This window comes from Vicia villosa, linkage group LG7, assembly GCF_029867415.1.
Source record: "Vicia villosa cultivar HV-30 ecotype Madison, WI linkage group LG7, Vvil1.0, whole genome shotgun sequence".
Classification (NCBI taxonomy): Eukaryota; Viridiplantae; Streptophyta; class Magnoliopsida; order Fabales; family Fabaceae; genus Vicia; species Vicia villosa.
Window position 1 is genome coordinate 108,248,926 of NC_081186.1, and position 25,482 is coordinate 108,274,407.

Sequence of the window (25,482 nt, forward strand, 5' to 3'; positions counted from 1 at the left end):
ATTTGTATATCATGATAAGTTCGTTTATGGGCCGTTGATGACGACGCTTGCACTGACGACACACATTTTTAGCAAAGTCTCTCAAATAAGTAAAATTCCATTAGACATCGACTCTAAGTTGATGCTATTGTTTCAAACATGTTAGAGAATCTGAGATTTGTTGCTTGATGCTGAATTGAAATTTGACACGGTCATTATTGTGCATCTCCATAATAGTGAACATGGTGATCGTTGTTTTTGCAGTCCAAACTGCAACATCTTCGATGTTAATTTAATGGTCTTGACCCAAATATGGCCTTTAAATAAACCATAGAGGAAAAATATATTATTATATTAGTAAATTGTTAATATTAAAACTAAATCAACGAGATGATAGTAGTTTAGTTTTAATACAACGTCTGGTTTAAGGTGATCCAAAAGATTTCCAAAACCGTTATAGCGTGTTTAGGACATTTGTTGTAGTTCATCCCTCGAACATACCAACTAAACTGAAATACTTAAAATAAATTATTTATAGTATGAAGTAAGTAAATGAAAATAATACAAATCTACTTTAGTGCATAGGGAAATATTAAGCTGATCTCCTTGATGGGGGCTAGTGACGATATTATCGATCAAGCCCATGCTTGGAGCAAAAAAGCGTTGGAATAAAACGAACAAGTATCTTTGTATTCGTTTTTACACAAATAACTATATATATGAGACAAAATGGTTGAACCCCAACTATATGTTCCTATTTTAATTATGTCTCTTAACAAAGATAAATACATAAATATTTACAAACTGGTAGTTTAGGAATATAAAAAGTTACCAAAATGTATCATATTATAACATCTAATTTTAATTATTCTTTCATTCGTAGTCGAATCTTTGGTTAATATCATATCTTTATAATGCTTTGTTTAAGGTTCTTTGGATTAATACGTTGCCCTCTCGCCGTTTTTTCTAACAATTCGCCACCAAAGAGTTCCTTGCATATTGCATTGTCTTGGTTTACTTGTCCACTAACGACCTTACCTTTGATACATAGACCCAACAACATGTACACGTCCTCTAGTGTGACGATACATTCTATGGTAAGAAGATAAAATGTGTGTCTCAGGTCTCCGTCTTTCTACTAATGCGAGGATATATTTATAATCAACATGGTAAGAGACTATGTTGAAGAGATTACCAAAATTGGCAACTTACGAATACGATTTTATGAACACGTCGCATGAGACATATTCTTGTACACGACAACAATATTTCTTGGGATCCTAACAAAAAATATACATAAGTATTTTTTTTTTTAAAAACAATATTAAGAAAAAAACTTATATTCTTGCGAAATAACAACTTACAAACTCCACAATATTGTTGATGGTTCCTTTATGTGTATCACCCATGATCAAGAGAGTCATATTTTAAAAAGTTTGTGTGTGTTTGTTGATGATAAAAATGAGTAAGGAATGTTTGATTGTTGCTGATAAATATGAGTTGAATAAATGTGGTATTTATAGGAAAATGAGAGTTTCACGTGTTAAAGTTGTTGCACGCAAAGCAAGAGATAGGCACCAATATTATAGGTGCATGCTTCACTTTTTCTTCTTAGGTGTCAGTCAACATGGCGCATGCAGGGTCAAAATAGCAGTGTCAACGTGGCATGAATGCATAGATACAGGGTGGTAGGTGGCAAGATAGTAATTGTAACCATAAGTACATCATCATCATACACGACTATTACAATGTTACTATCATTCTGCTTTAACACCCAAACACCTCCAGATTAATCCACGCACATCCACTTAGTGAACACTCATATATCTGGCTCTATCTCCCTTTTTTATTATTCTTATGCCTCATAGTTACTTTTTAACATAAATGAGTTTAAATCAAAGAGTTTTTTAAATTGATTTTTCTTAGAAATCCTAATTCACATTTCACCCCTTTTGTATTTTAAGTCCCGACAACAATGAAAATGGAATTTCTTTGGATTCATCCCGAACTCTTTAGATGTCCTCCATGCATAACTTTAAGCCATTCAAAAAGGGTCTCTCAATAGCTAAAAATATGACCATTATTAAGTCGACCTGTTACCACTTTGAACAAGTATCATAAACATGTGATGATGATCCAAAATATTAAAAATATAATGCTTGAAAACACTTTATTTAAAGTTATTCACACCTCTTCGTGAAGACAACCAAAATAAGACTATATGTGCAATCTCAATGGTCTTCTAAACAAAAAATAATGCCCCACACCTCCTCTCTTATGAGATTGAGTAACATCTTGCAGCATATGACATTGCATGAATTTTTTTTATTAAGATTATATTTTTTCTCTCTCACCTTTCCTCGTATTTCTCAATGCATACAACACTAGTGCAGAAAGGACTTTTCACATCGGGCGAAAAGTACTTTTTACATCGAGTCTGAGCCCGATGTAAAACCAGGCGATGTAATAAGTCAAAGACATTTTACATCGGGTCAAAGCCCGATGTGAAAAATTAACATACCACATCGGTTGAATTCGATGTCTGATGTGAAAAATAATGCAATTTTTTTTATAAAAAAATATATACGCTATATTTTACATCGGTTCTCCTGTCCGTCCGATGTAATAGATAGTTTTTACATCGGTTTTCCACTTTGCCCGATGTAATAGACAAGTTTTTACATCGGTTTTCCATTTTGCCCGATGTAATATGTTTTCTGCTTTTAAGCGTGCAATAGCTATTTTTCCTATTTTAACCTGTTTTTTTTTACCTAATTTTCCATATAAGTTTCAAATACAACACAGACCAAAGTTAGGTCGCTATTTTGCACATTTTTCCCACAGCACACAGACTACGTTTAGGTCACTATTTTCATATATTTCTAACTAGTGAAGGATATAATTTCATTGCACCAAATAGCTAAGAAGCATAAATATGTTCTTCTAAATTTACAAAAGTATTAATCTAGCATACACAAGTGTACAAAATTATAAGAAAGTTTACAAACGCTGGACTACTACAAAATAACAAAACAACAAATATCCAACCATTTAAGTCCTTTCGCGCACTTGAAATACCAACATGCATCCACGAGAAGATGAGTTGTAGCTTCTGAAGATAACACCACAATCACATTTGCTGACAATAAACAATAACACCAATTAACATCAGCAGACAACACCAAAATCAAGAAACACAAATCATATATATAGACAATTCCATATAACTCACCAGATAAAGCTCAAGCTTTATATAACTCAAAAAAATATTTTGTCCAACAGAATCGTAAATCATACAAATCATCCTGTCTTAATTCTCTAGGGTTATCAAATACCTATAATACGTAAATTAAAGTTGCTTTGTTTAAATGAAAATTAAAGTTGGCCTAATCTACTATATTGCCAACCTACTTTGTATTGAATTAATGTGAACGAAAATTGTCAAAATTCAATATCCAACCTACTTTGTGTGATTGGGTTGAATGGCATACTCTGTAGCCAAAGACAGATAACATATGTTCCTTTTCTTGATGTGATACTGTGATTCGCAGATGTTGGAACAAAATCTAACTAAATATTCATTTTTGCCATTCACAATGACAACATTAAATTCTTACAATTGACATTGTTAGTATAAAAGCTTCTAGATGATAATGGAAATTGTTCTAATGTGAAATCATAGCTCGCTTTTTCTAATGATTTTGTTAAACATTTAATTTAATTATTATATTTCAATATTATTATATAGATTAAATGTCACTACTTAACTACTAAATTTAAAATTTAATTGAAGTAAAAAATGAATGGTAAAAAGAGAGGGGTTTGTAAGGAAAATTATAGTAAAAAAACTATTAATTAGGATCATATGAATCACTTTAGATCTTTTGATATTAAAAATTAAACTACATAGTAAAATAAGGGCAATAAGAAGTTGTATTACCTCTTTGGAATATGATTGGCCCATATAGTCAATGCCATTTAACCAGTGGCTATGAAAACCAATCGTCACCATTTCGGCACGAGAATAGAACTGATATCCACCCTCAACACCTTGAATATTAGAAAATTAAAATACATTACACACAAAAATGAATGGTAATTATTGATGAAACATGAAATAAGCTAATAATGTCACACTAACCTTCAAGTCAAAATACTATTTCAGATAGTACTTTCAATTTTAAAATGAAAAAACCATAGATGCTTCAGAGAGATCTCTATGACATAAGATAATTAATTCAACCAGAAATATTTGTTAAATTCAGCATAATTAAACATTGAATTTTAGGAAGGAAAATCCCATATGTGCTACATTTTCTTCACTTAATAATCAACAAATTTGGGAGGATAAATGCTTGAACTATTCCTACAAATTATAGTGAACAATTTCTAGTTAAAAAACTAAGGCACTCAGTTGAAAAAATAACAGAACCGAAGATGAAAATAATAGATACTTGAACAGAAAAATACAGTATTATGATTACTCAAGAAAAAATGAAACATCTCTGTAGTAGCTTTCAAGGTTCAGAATGACATTAAGTAAAGAAAATTAATCACTATTGCAAGTTAGTAGCTGACAAGAAGCATGAGAAGCTGAATCACAATTCACAACCACAACAATTCAGAATAGGCAGTAGCCTGTCGCAGGTGGAACATTCACATTCAAAATTTAATATGATTTTCTAAAAGGATATGGTTAGTAGAAAGTATCTTACCTTGAACTTACAGGAAAGTTGGTTGGCAAGGAAGATGAATCAATTCTTCTAATGTCCCTAGCCGATGGCCCACCAATTGAATTACTATTAACTGCACTAGTGCAGCTGCTAGCATGATACCTTTGCATTTCCCCTCAACTATAACCGGCATACTGCCCTCAGCATCAAGCCACTACAAGTAGCAGTGCTAGCTGAACTGCTTCATTGAAAATATCATCTGTTCCATTTCCAACCAAGGCAAATAAGAAGCTAAAAACACAATAAAAACTATAGCAGAAGGAATTAAAAAAAGGCACTAAAAATTTAATAATTACAGCAAATGACCTACTTGCCGAATCTATGCCTCATTGAACTGCCTTCAGCTTTAAAAAAAAACAATGATATCCTAATGCCCCGAAAACTATATACCTTGATCTTGACGCCCAATTTGTGGTCCCCAAATGTGTAATGTAGAGCGCTACTATTCTGACCTGCATCGCAGAAAGAGTGACAATTTTTTTATAAATAAAAGTTCCAACGAAATCACCTAAGAAGAATCATCAAGAAACACCAAGTATGCATCAGAAGAGTGCAACTCAGAGGCAATGTGCATGTTCTAAAAACTAAAATAAAAATTATATTCTAGTATATATATACTAATAGCATACTTGAAATACAAGGAATACAAAATATTCTGAAGAGTGGAAAATAAAAGAAAATGAGATCCCAAAATCTTGCCTGTGCTGAATCCATTTTAAATACAAATGCATATTTCCCTATCAACTAACACAAACATGATCTCACTAATTACACAATTGAATAAAACTACGGATATTGAAACAGAATTTAACCATTGCAAATGCAAACATCCAATTAAAATTAAAATTTAACCACACAACAAAGTTCAGCTACAGCTATATGAAATGCCACTTATTTGAGAGTGACTAGAATTGTATCTTCGAGTCTTCAACCATACCCTATGATGATACATGATACATTATAACAGAAATGTTGTTATTTGAAACTTATATTCCCTAATGGCAGCAAAACGAAAAGGGGCAAAAGTTAAAGAGACAACCCACCAGTTGAATCGTTGAAAGATCTCAACTTATCACCAAATCCAATCTAAAATCTACAAAACCAAATCTAATGCAACAAAAAAGGCTTCGGTATTCGAAAAGCTAGGGTTTTTTTTAGAGGCGAAATTCAGATAACTATTTTCCTATTCCCCTAGCTTCGGAACTGAAGCAAATTGTATAATTGAAAACTGTGGAAATTGAAGCGCAAACAAAATTAGGGTTTTTGATTGAGAAAATTTCCTAAGAACAGAACAAAAGGAATTTTCGATAAAAAAATATATAAAAAATGCAGTGTTGATTACATATTCAGTTCAAGGAACGAAAATGCAAATAAGATCTAAGTTTAATAAACACTAAAACAAACACAAAATGAATTACCTGGAATTTTGGTGAGGAATTCTGGCCAGAATCCATGGAGGATGCAGAGGTAGCTTGGTGACGGCGAGTGAAAACATTACTTGGACGTTTGGGTTGAAGAGCTTAGACGGAGGTGACGACCAGAGAAAATGGCGAAGGCAGTTTGGTGACAGCGAGAGAAAAAAGGTTTGGGGGTCGTTTACAGGAAATAGGTTTGGAAACAAAATGGGTTTGGAAACAAAGGGTTTATGTGAAAAAAGAAAATTGGCTCTCACATCGGTTGAGGACTTGGACCGATGTAAAGATCCACGTGAATGTGACAGTTACATCGGTTGGGAACATGGAACGATGTAAAGGATTGTTATAACAAAATTTCACTTTATTTACGATATTGCCACCGTGTTATTTTTTTTCCATCAGTCTACTTTTCACATCGGGGAAAATCTAGGTCAGATATGAAATGCTTTTAATAAAATTTCATTTTATTTACCAAACTGCTACCGTGTTATATTTTTTTCCTAAATCAAATATTTTTTATATCATTGGAAATAAATGTCTGATGTAAAATCCTTTGACAAATATTTTTCCCATCATATATTTTGAAACCTGATGTAAAATCCTTTAACCAAATGTCATATTTTTAGTAGTGCAAATTACATAATAAATATTCGTAAAATATGTTAAAAAAATTTATTTAATCAAAATTATAAACAAAATCGATAAAAACTCATTTTTGATTTGTGATACACTTCTCTCACACATCAACTTCAAGTTCATATTTTGCTTCATTCACCAAATTTATATAAAGGTCAATCTCCTTATTCAAATCAAATCATACTAAACCAAAAAATAAAATTTTATAAAAATAAATACTAATAAAATAAAAATCTCAACAAACTAACACATTAACAAAAAAAATTGTTTTAATAAATTAACAGATTGACACATTGATCTCTTGAGCATTTGTATCATTATTAGGAATAGAAGATTCATTAGAAACTAAATTCCTACAAATAGGACAAGTAGAATGAGATTGAAACCACATATCAATACAATCTAAATGAAAGCCATGATTGCATTTTGGTAAAACTCTAACCTTTTCTCCTTCAACAACATCACCAAGACAAACAACACATTCCAAACCATCCTTGAATTCTTCTGGTTTGAAAACCCTAACAGACAAAGTCTTCAAAATTGATTCTTCAAGAGGAACAAAAGCATGCCGATGCCGTCGTAATTCAACAATCAAACGAAGCATACATCCGGAAAACATACTTATGAAAATCATGGCGAAAATCGCAATAATTTCTGTATTTTCAAATGGATCGGAATGAGTTAATGTGAAAATTTGCAAATCATTTATAGTAGAATATGAAAATATTAAATGAGTTCTATTGAAATGTAGAATATAGAAATAATCAATTGTTCTTGATCAATATTTATACTTACCCAAGAAGCATTTCAGGAGATAATCCATGAGATGGTAGGGTTGGTTCTCACTGAATCAAAGTTTTCAAAGAGGAATTTTGCTGTATAGTGTATTCTCCATAGCTCCACGGTTTTAACATATGCAATGCAGAAAGTATTTATAGCTGAATATAAATCACCATTTTAAATAAATCTAAAATGATGGAAACAAATAATTATATTTTTATAATTAAACAGATCATTTAAAATCTGCAATTTATTTAAAGAATTAAGACTTTACTAATTTATACTTAAATATTTATAACTGAGAAAGGTTATTATTTGTTTAGATTTATTTTAAGAAAATAATATTCTGTTGTGAAAACTAGAAATAGAGTGATGAGGAGTGCTAGCAACACTCTCTTTTCAACACTCTCTCAAACACCCACTTTCTTATTGGTTGAAATATGTGTGGGTCCCTCACTTTGAAAATAGGTCCCACATAAAGTGGTAGGACCCACACATATTTCAACCAATAAGAGAGTGAGTGTTTGAGAGAGTGTTGAAAAGAGAGTGTTCTTAGCATTTCTCATAGAGTGATATGCGAAATAGTTGAGTAAAGTTTCTGATGCGACGAAATAGGAATGTATTTGCAATGAGGACCATGAATCTCACCATATCACATTTTTATTTTAAAATATATTAATGATACGGAGGACTGTTTGTTTTCTATGTGCCAATGTAAAACTATTTTAAACTATATTAATGATACGGAGAACACAATGAGGATTATGCTAGACCTATTGATCATATTGTGCATATTGTGAAGAGGGGCGAGGATTATAAACAAGCAGTGAAGATTTTCAAAGTCAGTAAAGAGGATAGTCTGGGCCAGCATTATGTCGGGTGGAAGCCTCCTAGTTCTAACATGATCAAGCTTAATTCGGATGGTGCTTGTAAAGCTAATAATGCAGCCGGTTGTGGAGGCCTTTTACGAGATTATAAGGGTCAATGGAGAGGAGGTTACTCTAAATTCGTAGGGCAGTGTAATGCTAATGTGGCTGAGTTTTGGGGAGTGGTAGAGGGTTTGAAGCTAGCAAGAAAGCTAGGGGTTAGGCACTTGGAAATTAATACTGATAGTTTGCTTGTCGTCAAAGCGATTGAGGATGGCAAAGTTGGGATGGTTGACTGTGTCGCTATGCTGCGTCAGATTATGGAACTCATGGGTGAATTTGAAATGGTAATTATTTCTCATGTGTCTCGTAATGCAAATGCTTGCGCTGATTGTCTGGCCAAGCATGGTTGTAGGGGGGAAGTCCTTCATCACTATACTGATCCTCCTCCGTTTCTTGCTGATCTTCTTGAAGCTGATTCGTGTGGAATTATTTTTCCGTCTGTTGTTATTGAGTAGTTGTTTTTTCTTTTGGGCTTAGGCCCTCATTTCAACCAAAAAAAAAACTATTTTAAACTCTCAATGCATGTCCATTAAACCCTTTGCTTAAGAGAAAATTGGTGATGCACTAAAAGTGTAAATTAATTTTACATTGTCAACCATTGACGGCCATGAATCCCACCACATCACTCTTTTGTTTTTAAATTTTTTTTATGACACGACAGAGTGTTGGTTTCCTATTAGATGACAGTGTAAAACTATTTTACACTGTCAATACATATCCATTAAACTCTTTACTTAAAGAATTAAGACTTTACTTATTTATACTAAAATATTTATAACTGGGAAATGTTATTTTTTGTTAAGACTTATTTCTAAAAAATACTATTCTATTATAGAATCAGAAATAGAGTGATATGTGAAAGCTCAGAGGAGTAAATTTTTCTATGCAACAAAGCGTGGATTTACTTTTAAGGTTAATACTTCGACGTTCAAGTCAGTATGTGAAAGAGTAGAGAATATTTTAATTGCATTTGAAACTTGTTATATGTAATGACGCTTTTCCCTATATATATAAGAGAGAGATATAATAGCCTCGTTATTCTCCAGGTGTGTAATGCAGAGGATCGTGAGATGCACCTAAGGCGTACATCTCTTGTAGCAAGGCATAAAATAGATCTACGTTAAAGAGAATACTTCCAGGGATATAGTTGTGCAAGTGATATAGAAACCATGACTTGGATCAGGGTATTTCCCAATGGTTGGCTCCATAGGTGTATGGACAACCCAAAAATAGTTGCCTCCAAGGCTTACCGGACACCAGGGGTATCACAAAGTCTTTAGTAAATGCGGTTGACCTTATAAGGATTCGCCTTCCTTTTTTTTGAAATTGAAAGGCTTTAGTGTTTGTAACAAAAATAGTTGGGGCACAAGGGCATTCAATTTTGTAACAAAGGTTCCTTAACTTAAGCTTCGCCCCAAATTTGAGAGAAGACTAACTGAGAAAATGTTAGCAGTTCGAGGCATTTTGCCCCGACTTCATAGAGTAACGCCATCCCTGCCATTACCGCCTCGTACTCAGCTTAATTGTTGGTGGATAGGAATTCAAATATCAATTAAACTTCTATCGTGGGTCCACAATTGATTTCCAAAATGACTCACGTTCTGCATCCACGACTATTAGAATATCCATATGTGAATACCACCCAGGTGCGGTCTGGTGCCAACAGTAATATGGCCATCTCTACTAAGAACTTGATGAATAGTTGAGCTTTCAGTACCTTCCTTGATTCAAAAGATATTTCAAACTCAAACAACTCAATTATCCATTTTGTTAATCTATCGGCCAGTCTGGTTTCTGTGATAACTATGGAGTGCCCTAAGAAATATCTTCTGAGTTTTCGTGATTCCACCACCATGGCTAAGGAAGCTTTCTCAATTTTATGATACCTGGTTTTCGCTATGGTAAAGGCTTTCGATACAAAATATACTGGACTTTTCCCGACACCTGCTTCTCTTATGAGGATGAAATTTACAACGACAATTTCCAGGTGAAGATATAGAACTACCCTAGATAGTCAGGTGAGTATTAACGGAGTAGCTAGGATTCTCATCAAATACTCAAATACATTATCATATTCAGTATTCCATTTGAATTTTTCCTGTTTCCTCAGCAACCTATAGAAAGATAGTGCCAGTTCAAGGTAGTCACAATCTAATTTAATCTTTAGATATCGTTCTTCAAAATTGGCACCTTTGTTTGAACAATTGCTTCAAATTTATTTGGATTTGCTTCAATTCCTTGTTCTGTTAAATAAAAACCCAGAAACTTGTCAGCTATCATGGGGAAAGTGAATTTTTTGAACTTAAGCCTCGTGTTGTATTGACATACCCTTTTAAACACCCGTTGGAAATGCTAAGCGTGAAGTGTGTCCACACTAGACTTCAATATCATATCGCCCATGTAAACTTCTAGTGTTTCTCCTTTTTGTGTCCGGGAGATTTTTTTCATCATTCTTTGGTAGGTTGCCCTAGATTTTTTCAGCCCGAATGGCGTGACATTTTACCTAGTCGGGCTTAAACATTGGTATTTGGTTGTATCCGGAGTATGCATTTATGAAGGATAACAATTGATAATCATTCGAATTATCAACGACTTGGTCGATGTTTGGAAGCATATATGAATATTTTGAACATGCTCGATTGAGGTGGTGTAGTCGACACACATTCTCTATTTTCCCGAGGCCTATTTGACTAGAACCACATTAGATAACCATTTGGTATATTTTGTTTGTGAAACAAACTTAGCATCTAATAGGCCTCTACTATGTTTTTGGCGGACATGAACTTTTCAGGGGATTCTTTTCTATGATGTTAGGACACGTACTAGGCCCTGACATCCAGGTTCAATCGATGGCAAGCTACTTAGGGGTTGATGCCGGGAATTTCACGCGGAAAGATGGTGAATAGGTCAATGTTTTCTTGGAGAAACTTCATTTCCATGAAACTCGCCTCAAGGGTGAACCCAAAACCAATCTTAATCTTACATGGACATATTCTCTCTAAGATGCACTAACTCGAACTCGTCGTCCGAGGTAGGTCAAATTCATCATCGCTCATTGCCCATGATGCAAGGAAATTCTAGCGGATTATCTTCATGATTGCTCTAGCTTCCCGTAAATCTGCACTAACTATGACCGGTACTCATTCTTCGTATTGGTAGGCTTCCTTCAAGTGAACATAGGAAATGGTTGTGTTTAACATCGCTAAGAAGGAACTTCCTAGATTCCCTTTAAAGGCGTTTCTGCAATGTATTACGAGGAACTTAAAATTTATTTTTCTACGATACGTCCATTCTCCAATTAATATCGCGAAATATATTTCTCCACAAGGGCGGATAACTGAATCGTTGAAGGCTAACAAATCTTCCCCACCGAACAGATCCAGGCCTGTCTGCTCAAGATTTATCAGTTTCAATGTATCTTCATAAAGGAAATCTCAAGAGCTTTAGTGATCTACTAAGAATACTGTCAAGGCTTGATCGTCGATAACAACTACGTTGACTAACAATAGTTTAGAGTTTGTGATTTATTAGTCAGATTCTATTAAGAAATTATCAAGGGGTGGTGAAGCATTGGACGAGGTGACGTTTTGAAGTACGTCCTTCGATGATGATATGTAAAAGACAATATGATCAGTGGAATCATATTTTTTTGATTATCTTCTCAAACGTTACTATTTACGCCTGATTCGTTCCTAGTAGAGATCTTTCTCGAGGTCGGGAATGATTTGTACATGACACAAAGCCAGGAATCGAAATTCGATTTCATAGAAGATGCCACTGTTCTATTCTAGAACCAAAAATAGAGTGAAATACGAAAGCTGCAGTAAAGTTTATGATGCAATAAAGTGGGGGTGTACCTGCAAGGTAAGTACTCCTACGCTCAATTAAGTATGTGAAAGAGTAGATAATATTCAAATCATATTTGAAACTTGTTACTTGCAATGACGTCTTTCTCTCGATATAAGAAAAAGAGAAATAATAGCCTTGTTATTCTCCAAGCGTGGAATGCAGAGGATCTTTGGCTGCACCTGAGGCATACATTTATTATAGCAAGGCACAAGATAACCCTACGGTAAAGAGAAGACATATGGGGATATATTTGTGTAGCTGATCCAGAAACCATGAATTGGACCAGGATATCTCTAGTGGTTGGTCCTAAAGTGGTATCGTCGTCCTATAACAAATACAATTGTACAAAAACATTGTGATTTAATTTAAATTTTGAAAAGAATAAATGATTAAATAAATAAATAAACTATATATATATACACACACAAGATCAAATGACACCAAGATGTCAAATTTAGTAACATTACACTTCCGATAACTCTTTAACGTGTATCTGTATAATAATATCCGTACATTTGATATGTCAACGAGATGCATAAAAACCAACGTCTTACAAAACTTTAACAAAGCCGTTAATTTTGATCATTCTCTTTAAGATATCAAATGATTTCTGATTGATGTTATATTTTATGGACATGATGTTAGCTTTCACTTCAATGGTGGATTTTTTTTATACGGATGTGTGGTAAATAGTTTTCGGATGTGTCATATTACTAAGTATGACAGCTTTGTGTCATTTGATCTTGTCTATATATATATATATATATATATATATATATATATATATATATATATATATATATATATATATATATATATATATATATATATATATATATATATAGAGAGAGAGAGAGAGAGAGAGAGAGTTTTGGTCGGCCACCATAAGCCTAGTAGGGCGTAAGGCCCAACAAGGCAGAGCATGGTAAAGATACATTAAGTCATTATGTGCGACTAATTGAGGAGATATTCAATAGATGACATTAGACCCGTCATCCGTATTCCACGCCTCATTTCTTACATTTCGTTATTAATGAACTTCTCTATAAAAGCAGGATTAGTGCATCATTCACATATACATATTCTCCCGTTTCAAATTTTACTATTCACTTCATGCACTAATTTGAGTGTTAAAGTTCGAACCTTGCAGGTTAGTTTCATCCATCACATCAGAACCAAAGCTCCACCATAATTCAACACTTAATTCAGCTTAACTAATCTTCATCTTTTTCTTGTGAAGAAAATTGGTGTCGTTTGTGGGAACTGATATTAGAATCCTATGATTACCATGATTTCTTGATTTCATATCTAGTTCCACTTTAATTGGGTTGTAAATATGCGCTTCCAATAAGCTCCACCGTTTTTGTGACCAAATTTTGTTTCGCCAGAATTGTCAGGCAATGACACCATACAAAAATATTTGTTCTGCTGCTCAACGACTGGCGGCGGTAGCAGCTGGAACTATAGAAAATATTCTTCTGCCTTCTCCTATTGCTCCCCTACGAAGCCTAGTGCAGGTACAAACAACCCAAGGAGCTTCTCATCCTCTTACACTCACGGTCAATGCTCAGTAGTTTAGTTAGAATATTGAATATTACCCGCAAAATCGTGAACCGAAGCATTATCAACATTTTGAATCAATCTACAAAAACTTGAGATGCTAGGATTACTAAGGCTACTACCATAAACATTCAATATTATATTACTTCCTTTATGTGCATTCCACGTGAACGTTCTCGTTGGACCATAAACATTCAATATCATATTACTTCCTTTATGTGCATTCCACGTGAACATTCTCGTTGGATGGGACATATTATGCTTGAAAAAACATGTATATATATCAGATTAGCATAGGAAGATTGCACTTCATTAGCAAGATATGATGTGTTCTTAATATGCCATAACCACCAACAAGCAATCAAAAATATGGAGTCATCATTGATGCCATGTCTAATCTAGTTATATAAACTATCCCCTTAGAAGAATATTGGATCCAATAAGCCAATATGTTTCCCAAAGCGAGTAGCAAATTCATAGTCTCTTAAGCAGTGTAGATTCATCTCAACATTCTGATTTTATCTAGGGCAAAGTTTTTTATAGAGCATACCACGATGACACAACATCAATCTCGTATGAAGGGACTTATATAAATTCGTTCAAAGGAATATTTTCACCTTCTCATGAGCAGGAATATGCCACACTCACTTCCATTATGTAAATTGATAGTAATTGTATATCATGCACGACAATTACAATGCTACTACTACTTTAACAACCAAATGCCCCCAGATTGACCACATACATCTATGTAGTGAACACTCACATATCCAACTTTATCCCCCTTTTATTATTCCAATGCCTCATATTTACTTTTTAACATAAATGAATTTAAATCAAAGAGTTTTTTAAATTGATTTTTCTTAGAAATCTTAATATCACAATTCACCCCTTTAGATATCCTCCATGCATAAATTTGGACCATTCTAAAAGGGTCTCTCATTAGCTCTCATTAGCTAAATGTATGAACATTATTGAGTCAACTTGTTATCACCTTGAACAAGTATCATAAACATGCGATGATGATCCAAAATATTAAAGATATATTGCTTGAAAATACTTTGTTTAGAGTTATTTACACCGTCTGTGAAGGCAATCAAAATAAAGAATATATATAAATATGAAAGATCGATAGTTCTTCTAACAAAAAAAATCTTAATTCACATCTCCTCTTCTCCGAGATTGAGTAACATCCTTTTGGTTGATTTTGCATGAACTTTTTTTTTTTTTAGATTATAGTTTTCCTCTCTCACAATTTTCTATATTTTTTAATAGGTAGAAATTACTTAATATTTATTTTAAAAAACACATTCTCAATAAACTAACACATTAACAAAAATTGATTTAATAAATTAACACCCTAACACATTGACACATTGATCTCTTGAGCATTTGAAGTGCGATTAGGGTTAGTGGATTCATTAGAAACTAAATTCCTACAAATAGGACAAGTAGAATTAGATTGAAACCACTTATCAATACAATCTAAATGAAACCCATGATTGCATTCTGGTAAAACTCTAACTTTTTCTCCTTCAACAACATCACAAAGACAAACAACACATTCCAAACCATCCTTGAATTCTTCTGGCTTGAAAACCCTAACAGGCAAAGACTTCAAAATTGATTCTTCAAGAGGAACCAAAGCATGCTGCCGTTGTAATTGAAGAATCATACGAACCATAAATATAATAAACATACATATGGCATACATAAGTGCAATCCCAATAATTTCTGTATGTTCAATTGGATCAAAATCAGTCAATATAGAATATATATAAATAATAAATTGTTCTCAATAAAATTTTATACTTACCCAAGAACAATTGCAAGAGAAAATCCATCTAGGGTTTCTTCTAGCTTAATGAAAATTCTGTGTTTGAATTCAACCCTTGGCACTTAGGTATTAAATTTTTTAAAGAGTTTTGCCTATTAGTGTAGCTCTTTTTAACTTGAGGGTTTTTAACATATGCAACGCAAAAAACACCTAATTTTATATGAAAAGAATATTTATAGGTGAATGTCAATTGCCGTTTCAAATAAATCTAAAATAAAGGTAACAAATAACTATATTTTTATAATTAAACAAATCATTTAAAATCTGCAATTTACTTAAAGAATTAAGATTTAACTAATTTTATGCTAAAATATTTATGCATACCTGAGAAAGATTATTTTTTGCTTAAACTTATTTAAAAAAAAACGTAAAAACTTTGTGAATGAATTTGAATTTTGAATACAATATATTATTCGTTTTTAAAAATATATGTGTATTGTAATTGTATTACACAAATATATAATTAATTAATTTTTGCTTGCAAAAATATGGTGTAAAACTTTTTACTATGACGGTGCATATCAATTAATCTCTTCTCCAAAATATAAATAAATATTTGTTATATAATCCAAATTAAATTCAAAATCTTATTTAATAGAATTAAACTATATTTGAATCAAATCTAGAATTTGAGAAAAATAACATTATATAATATTTATACATAAAATCAAAACTTAATAAAACACATAAATCTAGAATCAATTTCTAAATAACATAGAATATAAATCTTTATATGTCTATAAATAAACAAATTATATGTTTACAAATACATAAATAAATAGTTTTTAAAAGAGAAAAGAAGTGATGTAATGACAGTGTAAAATAGTTTTATAGTGTCAATCAATCACAACTATGTATTTAATTATATCCCACTTTTATTTTAAATTTTTTTAATGACATTAATATTATTTTCAAATTCAAATAATCAATATGTCAAATTATAAAATTGAACTAAATATTTTAATATCAATTTTATTTACTATTTAAAAGGCAATATTCCATATATAGTTTTTGATTGTTGTTTAAAGGAGACTTGTGTTTTTATTAACATTAATATTAAGAGGAGATATTGTTAGACAGTTGAGTACTAGTAGGAGCATTCTCTTTTTAACACTATCTCAAATATTCACTTTTTTATTTGGTGAAATTCATGTGAATTTTTCACATAAAGTGGTAGGATCTACATGTATTTCACCCAATAAAAGAGTGAGTGTTAGATAGACGGTTGAAAAAAGAGTGTTTCTAACATTCCTCTACTTAGATAATTCTTTTGTTGGAGGGGACTAGGGAGAGTGATCAACCGGAAGATGGCTTACCTCAACATCGGTACACTCAACGACGATCTTTCTACAATAGATGGAAACTATTCCTAGAAATTTGAGATCTAACAAGCAATATTGATCTTCGTCGATAGGCTCCCGCAAACTTTCAAGTTGGACTATGTTTGTTCCTTTGTCATAAAAATGGTCATTTTGGTCAAGTTCAACAGGACAATTTTGAAAAGAAGCATAAACCCTAATACAATTACGAGTATAACCTCTCTCGTTTACCACCTTGAGAGACCGAATGAATCAACCAGTCTCGTACTCTGTCTCCCTAGATAAATTAATACCCATATTAAAATAAGCACGAGTAAGAGAAACAATGTGAACGACGGTTTATCATACGGCATGATAGTCGTCGTCCTCTAGTGAGTCCAAACCCGACCTAGAGCTATCTTTGGGCACATTCTGAGCATGGATAAATGTATCCACCCCCAAAGAAAATTTCCATGAGATCTGGATTATCAACCCCAACTCAACTGATGATAAAGACCCATCATTGTCAAATTTGGGTGCCATATTTACAGGTGCACTCCGTAAGTTGACCCTTTTGATATGTGAAAGGGAGTAGAAGCCAAGCTCAAGAAAGATAGAGATATTAAGTAGTTAAGAATAACTGAAGCTTGTAATGTAAGAAGAGTTCAGAGGAGGTGACAAATTTTTAATGAGAAACAAAATAAAAATCATATTTGAAAACTAGTTCGTCTCTTTATAACCGAACATATAACAACTAACAATCCAGGTGAGATGAAAATGAAAACACAAAGATCGACGACTAGAACATGTCTTGGGAATACAACTCCACTTGAGTGCACTCGATTACCCTAGAGAAGAGCACCACACCCAAACTTGTGAGCATGAGGTCTCATTTCTGAAAGTCGATGAAACATCTCAATGATAGAAAGTGCATTTAATGCACATGTTTTCCACTACTTATGCAACTGCATCATGGTCATCCAACTTCTCCTTATGGTCAATTTAACGAGGAGACGTCGACCTCGATTTTGAAAGGCTTCCCAACTAATAGAACACCTAAAGTGTCTTTGGAGCAACTGTTATGGATCAGTCAAAGATCAAATACGAGTAAGATCCAAGTGATAAACCCAATAAGGCGGAAGCCATTAAAATTGTCCATCATATATAACTGACATATGTAGAGCATACATTACACTTGCTCTTTTCACACTTATACTTTATCCATTTTTAAACTCTGTAAGTGACTTGGACGTTGTAGCGTTAACTTTGAGGTCCACCCCCGCAGTGTCGCGCTGAATATCTGCACCACCGTATCAGAAGTACATCAGTATGAGTCAATCACAATTATAATACTCGTACATAACAAATCTTATTTCCAAAAGTTAGTTCAAAAGGAAAGATTCCCCTCACACATTTGTACATTCAACAATTTAAAAATCTAAGTAATGTATGATTTCAAAAAAAAACTTACAAATAACTACAATACTTACACTAACACCTAATGTAAGTCTGATTTTAATTTTCATATTGTCGTTCTTAACCCGACCTTAATATTAAGTTAACAAAAGTGAAAGAAGAGAGAAAAGAGAAAGGAAGTTAGAGTTTCATTAAAATGACAATAATGTCCATTAATAAACAAAGTATTTTAACCTTTTTCTCCAATATTTCACTATAAAATAAGTATTTTTTTCCCAAATGACAATAACATTTTATTAATAAACCAAATATTTTTACCTTTTTGCTCAAATATCTCATCATAAAATACATATGATTTCTCTTTATACTTATTTTTCCTCTGCCCATTTATTTTAATCATGTCGCATTCTGATCTGAATTATTTATCTTTTTGAAGAATAACATTAAATATTTTTGGTGTGATTCGAATGATATCAATTTTTATCTATCTTATTCATATCATGTAAAAGAGCATGAATGAATAAAAAAATCAATTAGGATAAACAAATTTCTTGTGATTAAAATAAAAAGCAAAGGTAAAGTAAAACGTATTTGTAACAACATAATGATTAATTAGATTTCAAAAACTAACTCCAAATTTCTTCCATAACTTTACCTTCAAAGATAATAGTAACTTTATTCTATATAGGATCTTATCAATAACATTTCAGCACTTTATTCATTTTATTATATTTCATCACCGACCTTCATTTTTTTTCTCGTAAAAACAAAGAAATAAATTTTTTGTTAGTTCAATTACTTAACAAATACCTTAAATTCCCCAAAAAGAAAATCTTGAAACTTGATAGATTTTAGTCTATTATTATAAGTCACATGTTAGAATTACCTTAATATCATCAAATGTACCTAAATTTTATTTTCATATCATATTTTTCATTGGCATTAACATTATTATTATCTAGAAATTAATTAGGTATTATCTAGAATCTATATTTTTAATGTGCTTTGTTGTTAAATAAGACAAATCCATTAATGCATTAATTTATCACCTTATTTAAGCAATTTGATTCTTGATAGGACAAAGTGAATGAAAAGCTCAAAATTGCAATACCATTTATAGTTTCTGTCATATCTCACACCATGTGACATTCATATCTTTTCAAAAGTTGTTGGAGTTTCACTTTTTGTGTTCTGCTTGAGTTTGTTGTTTTTTTTTTTTGTTGGCAATGATGATGAACAATTCTTCACCTCAACCAAACCATTTTGATGACTATGGATTTGATCTTCAACAGGATTTTTCCCAGGTAATGTTTTTATGTTTTTGTTTTTGTTTTTCAGTTGTTTGTTTTCAACATTGTTAGTATATGTTTGAATTTGTTGTGAGTTTGACAAAATTACGATACTTTTATCGAAATCGCGCAATGTGGTTTTGTATAATTCACTAGTTTTTGGAGGAAGCTAAGGAGCATGGACAAGAAACAAAGCAAAAGAGTTCAATGGTGTATCCTGAAGAAGGATCTAAGAGAAAGGGATTAGAGAAAGAGAGGAAGGGAAAGAAATCATGGAAGAGTTCATTGGTTTCGTGGTGGAAGTTTGATAAGAACAGCAAGGTTAAAGAAACATTCAACAGTTATGAATCAAAAGTTTCTGAGAAAAGGCAAGGTCATGTTTCTGGTCCTATAATGCATAGCTCTTACAAAGGCTATGAAGGGAAACACAAGCGTCCATTTTCTGGACCTTTGGCAAGTTTGTTTAAGTCTACAAAGAGAGAAGAGAATGAGATGCCTTATATGACTTTAGATCAACAAAATGGTACTCGTCACGTTCAAAATTATGGTCCCGTTTATAAGGTTACTTGACTCTTTGTTTCGCTAGTTATGTAAGTGTTCTCTGCCGTTAACACACACTGTGGTTAACACACTGTTAGTGTCAGACATCAATGTCATGTGCTAATACAATATCAGTATGGTTACATTCAATTACTTTAATTTTTTAAATTATTATCGGTGATTATATTTTACTGACTAATGTTCAGTGAGATAATTCAGATGAATGAATTAGTACTTATTTTAAGTTTGAATATGATTTGTTTTTGCTAGTCTTTGGATTTGATGAATGAATATGTTTAGTTTGACATTTTAGTCTTGAATTTTTACTTTTTAGTATACAATCCATAGTGGATTCTCTAACCTAGAGGCAATGAAGAATCATCTAAAGGGTAAAGGTTAGGAGAAAAAAAGCTAAAAAGGCATTGGGCAGCATTAGTCAATGGATTGTGAGAAAGACAATATGATTAAGAAAAAAAAATACACATGTGTCTGCCATTGTCTAGGCAACCGAAATAACAGGAATATAAGTAATTATTTAAGAAAACTTTTTGGTCGGATTTTCCTAGTTGTGAAAAGGGAATCTAAACAAAAGAGAGTGATTTTCTACCTTAACCATTAGTTTATCAACCTTTTTGATGCTGAAATGGCCACTAATTTATTCACTTTTCTTACCCATGCTTTTAGTTTGTTTAGTAAAGGAAGAATCAGAATTTCGAATAAATAGAATGTCGCACGTTCAAAACCACGACCTCTGCAGTTAGATGTCCATACAACTATCAACTGAACTGAATTAACATTCAATCTATAGTCCGTGTTCTAAGTAATACAGTATCATAGTTTAAAATATTCAATGTATTATTAACATAGTCACGTGTATGCATCTCATTGCATTTCATCCATATTATCATTGTAATTGCAAGTAAAGTTTACAATGGAAACAATAACACTACAAAAACAAACTAAGTAACCTGTCATAATTTATACAGTATAAACACTTCAAATGATTTTCACTTAATGTAGCATCCATCCTTAGCAATTATGTGCACAAATATTGGAAGGAAAGTAGCATATATAACTCTTGATTTACTATCTCAACCGCAATTGCAGTCGAAATATAACGGTTTTAGAGGTCTCTTGCTAGCTATGGCCTTGTTCAACATCCATAGAACCTGGACTGCAAGGACTTAACTTCTTGTCCCTACTTAAAAGCCTCTTAAATGACCTCAATCTTGTTGACATTGGTGATTTCATCTCATTTTCAACTTCAACTTCAACTTCAACACACCAACTATCATAAGATGACAAAGAGAAAGAACCAAACTCACTTGGTAATGGTATATCAATCACCAACATTGTATTATTAACACTAGCTAAAGAAGATGATGATGATGATGATGTTGAACAAGGTTGTTGTTGAGAATTTCCTTCTTCCAAAGAAACACCAAAAGGACTAACTTGTGTTTGGGTTTGGGTTTGGCAATTACCAAAAACCAAAACATTTGTTGGAAAATTTGAAGACTCTAAACCATTCATATTACTCAAATTTTCATCTTCCGATGAAACTAACACATTGATCTCTTCAGCATTTGAAGTACTATTAGGCTTAGAAGATTCATTAGAAACTAGATTCCTACAAAGAGGACAAGTGGAATGAGATTGAAACCACATATCAATGCAATCTAAATGAAATCCATGATTGCATTTTGGTAAAATTCTAGCCTTTTCTCCTTCATCAACATCACAAAGACAAACAGCACATTCCAAACCATCTTTGAAATCTTCTGGTTTGAAAACCAAAACAGGCAAGGACTTAAGAATTGAAGCTTCAAGTCCAATTTGGTGAGTTCCACTTCCATAGATGATAGGATCTTGACCAGGAGCAAATTGAAACCGCCGTCGACGACGGCGGTTTCTTTGCTGAGGAGGTATTCTCTCCTCAAAACGCCACCAGAACCACTTAGCATATAAGTGAAGCATTAGAACAAACATAACAACTACAAACAGGAAAATTATAGCTACCACCATGATTTTTCCTGTCAGTTCAATTGGATCAGAATCAGCCAATCTGTCACTTGGCTCTGGTGTTGCAGTTGCAGTTGCAGCTACAGTTGCACCCATGTTTGTTACCTCTGAAAATTTCATTAAAGGTTGAAACTTTAGGGTTTAGATGCAAATTTAAGAACACCCCAATTGAATTTAAGCAAGAATGAACAAAACCCAGATGGGAAATCAGTGTAAAGTTTGTGAATTTTGAAAGGAAATTGAGAAAGGTGTGAGATTTGAATGGGGGAAGAAAGTGAAAATTTGAGATTGGATTGTGAATTGAGTTAGGGGAATTTGGTAGTACATAAAGAGGAAGATGGGGAAGGAATAAGAAGAATAAGGTTGAACTTGAAGCTCAAGGTTGGACTAAAGACTTGGACTTGTATGAAGAGAAGAAGGAAGAAGGTGATGGCATTGGAGTCAATAGTCAAAGAATTAATGGATAGAGTACAAATTACTAGTTACATTCTCATTTCATTTTTAATTGCAACTTTATAGGAAAAATGTTTATTTTTTTGGTTTTATTTGTAGTTTTTAAAATTTAAAATTATAGTAATTTACTTGTCAATTTTTATGATAGTGATATAGTACTTTTTCTATAAAGTGTTTATTTTATATAGAATTAGAAACTAAATAATAGAAATAAAATATTTTTTTTATTAAATATCTTTATATTAGCCAATCGTATTTTGATCACAACTTTTTTTTTAACTTATTAGAAATTTTAAATATATATATATATATATATATATATATATATATATATATATATATATATATATAAATCAAATATTATGAGTTCAATTTCATACAAATATTTAATTCATATCTATTTTTTAATTATTTATTATAAAATAAAATATATTAACATCACGTATATATAATATTAATTAATCAATACAATTGAAGAAAAAATATTATAGTAAAATAGAAAGGAAATATTATTTTAAAATATATTCCACACTTATAATATGTTAAATTAAGGACGTTTTGTCATTTTTATATTAATCAAATTTTTTGTCTTAGAAAAAATAGTTCTAGACAAATTTCAAATTCTAATTATCTAAAAAAGTTCTTCCTTAAATATATAAATGGAGCAATAAAAAGTAAGGGCATGTTTAAATTTTGTACAATAAGTACTTTTAAATGATAATAGAAACAAAAAATTAGTTGTACCAAAAAAACAAGAAAGAGAAAAATAGAACACAAGATGAAAAATTGAATTTGAATTAGTACTATTGATTTGAAAAGAATAAGGGGGTGGCTTCAAAATTTTGACTTTGTAATCCCACTTTTGTCATTTCTTCAACTGTGTTCCAAAACAGTTCACGGGATCTTTGTTCCTTTTATTTTGGTACACTAATTTGTAAAATTGTAATTTTTTTTTTTTATTTTTTGACAGGGATTTAATTTCTCATTTTCCCATTGACCTGTCAAATGAATCAATCTAACACGAATAATACTTTAATCAATCCAACAAATCAGTCTAGCAGAAATGGGAGGAAATGTTGTGTTTGTTAGCTACACTTTACTCAATTTGTTGACCTTTCAACTTAACAGCTTTATAAATATTTGACCCTACTTTTAGATAGTGTTAGCCATTAGCCATGGATTAAGACCTTTTTAGATAGTTTTACTATTCTTGATTTTGCATACATCTCAACTCTTGAAAATAATTATAACTTAGGGTCTGTTTTTTAAAATAGTGGTTGGATAATAAGATAGATATAGTTTGTACTTTATGACTGATCATGATGATTGATAGTTTATATTTATAGTTAATGATTGAAATTGATAATCGATAAGTTAATTGAAATGTTTGATAAAATTAGTGGTTTAACTAACTTATAAATGTAAAATGACGTAAAAGATATTTAATGCATAATTATTTTATTTTAAATTATGATAAATTATAGAGGATAAAAATGAGTTTTTTTAAAATAAAAAAATTAAAAAGGAAGAAAAAACGATAAGTCATAAGCTATAAGCTAAAACGCTATTTGAAATAGCGTATGAAAATAAGTTATAAGCTAGCAAAATAAGTTATAAGCTCGTGATAAAAAGAACGTTACCAAACAGGTGTAAATTGTCATTTAAACTTATAAGTTATAAGCTCAAAAATGTGTCTTATCAAATAGACTCTTAATTATTATTTTTTGCAATATTATAATGTGATATATGAAAAAACTCAGCAATAAATAATGTGATGATGGTTTGTATTATATTTTTTTTATTCTCTTTGATCTATAAATTTTTAAGATTGTCAAACACTACATAATTAATTTAATGAGTGGGGACAAACAAATCATTTTTAAAAAAATATCAAAATTCATTTCTTCGACCTTAATCGGACTACTCATGTCCCTAAGAATTATTCTTGAAAGTATATAAAAAACTTGAGATTTTTAGAAGGATATGCTCACGAACCTCCTTATACAAGGAAATGAAGTTTAAGGCTAATTGTTAACCAAACAATGGACAAGGCTTAGAGTTGTTATCCTCCAAACAAACTGAGATTTTCTATGGGCTGATCTCAAACTAAGATAGATTTTTGCATTGGCTAACCTCAAAACTGAATGACAGTTTTGAACAAGCTGCCCACGAACTGAGTAGAGATTTTATACTAGCTAATCTCGAACCAAACCAGGGTTTTGAACAAGCTGACCACAAATTGAGTTGAGATTTTATATTGGCTAATCTCGAACTGACTGAGCTTTTACCAAGCTGAACTCAAAAACCAAGTGAAATTTTAACCACACTGATCTCGAAGCGATAGAGCTTTTAACCGAGTTGGTCTCAAGAACCGTTGTGGATACTTTGATGGTCGGTCTTTACGAACCAAAAGAGAGCTTTTTTCGAGGAGAAACTCACGAACCAAGTGGAAACTTCATAAGACAATTCCAAATCAAATAAGAGTTTTTACTTGCTTAGCTCATAACCAAAATAACAACTTACTACGGCAGAAATATTTACTCAAGAGATAATACCCTCTTAGTGAATTTACAAATAAGCCCTCACCCAGAAAAAATATTCTCACTTATACTCAAGAATACTCTCGAAGCATTATGGTTAAATATGTGTGAGAAAAACAAGAGATTTGGTAAAAAATGATGAGAGAAATGAAAGTGAGGTCAAAGCTCATTTTCTAGATGTGAAAAAGTGATAGAGGGGATCTCTA

At 32.0% G+C, this 25,482-nt stretch overlaps 2 protein-coding genes across 2 annotated transcripts; one reads left to right on the forward strand and one right to left on the reverse strand.

Annotated features, from left to right (window-relative positions):
• The first annotated feature begins 19,515 nt into the window (after window positions 1–19,515).
• Window positions 19,516–20,510, forward strand: LOC131618226 (uncharacterized). The gene is made up of 2 exons (XM_058889490.1): window positions 19,516–19,736; window positions 19,878–20,510. The coding sequence occupies exons 1-2, from the start codon at window positions 19,659–19,661 to the stop codon at window positions 20,289–20,291; spliced, it is 492 nt and encodes a 163-aa protein (XP_058745473.1). The 5' UTR covers window positions 19,516–19,658; the 3' UTR covers window positions 20,292–20,510.
• Window positions 20,511–21,100: 590 nt separating this feature from the next.
• On the reverse strand, window positions 21,101–22,763 carry LOC131618227 (RING-H2 finger protein ATL60-like). The gene has a single exon (XM_058889491.1). The coding sequence runs from the start codon at window positions 22,401–22,403 to the stop codon at window positions 21,399–21,401; it is 1,005 nt and encodes a 334-aa protein (XP_058745474.1). The 5' UTR covers window positions 22,404–22,763; the 3' UTR covers window positions 21,101–21,398.
• Window positions 22,764–25,482: the final 2,719 nt, after the last annotated feature.

What these genes read in the sequence shown, in the direction of transcription:
- LOC131618226 (XM_058889490.1), top strand. Translation starts at nt 19,659, where the DNA reads ATGATGATGAACAATTCTTCACCTCAACCAAACCATTTTGATGACTAT. An exon ending in TTCAACAGGATTTTTCCCAG is followed by an intron (nt 19,737 to 19,877) that starts GTAATGTTTTTA and finishes ATAATTCACTAG; the next exon opens with TTTTTGGAGGAAGCTAAGGA.
- LOC131618227 (XM_058889491.1), bottom strand. Translation starts at nt 22,403, where the DNA reads ATGAAATTTTCAGAGGTAACAAACATGGGTGCAACTGTAGCTGCAACT.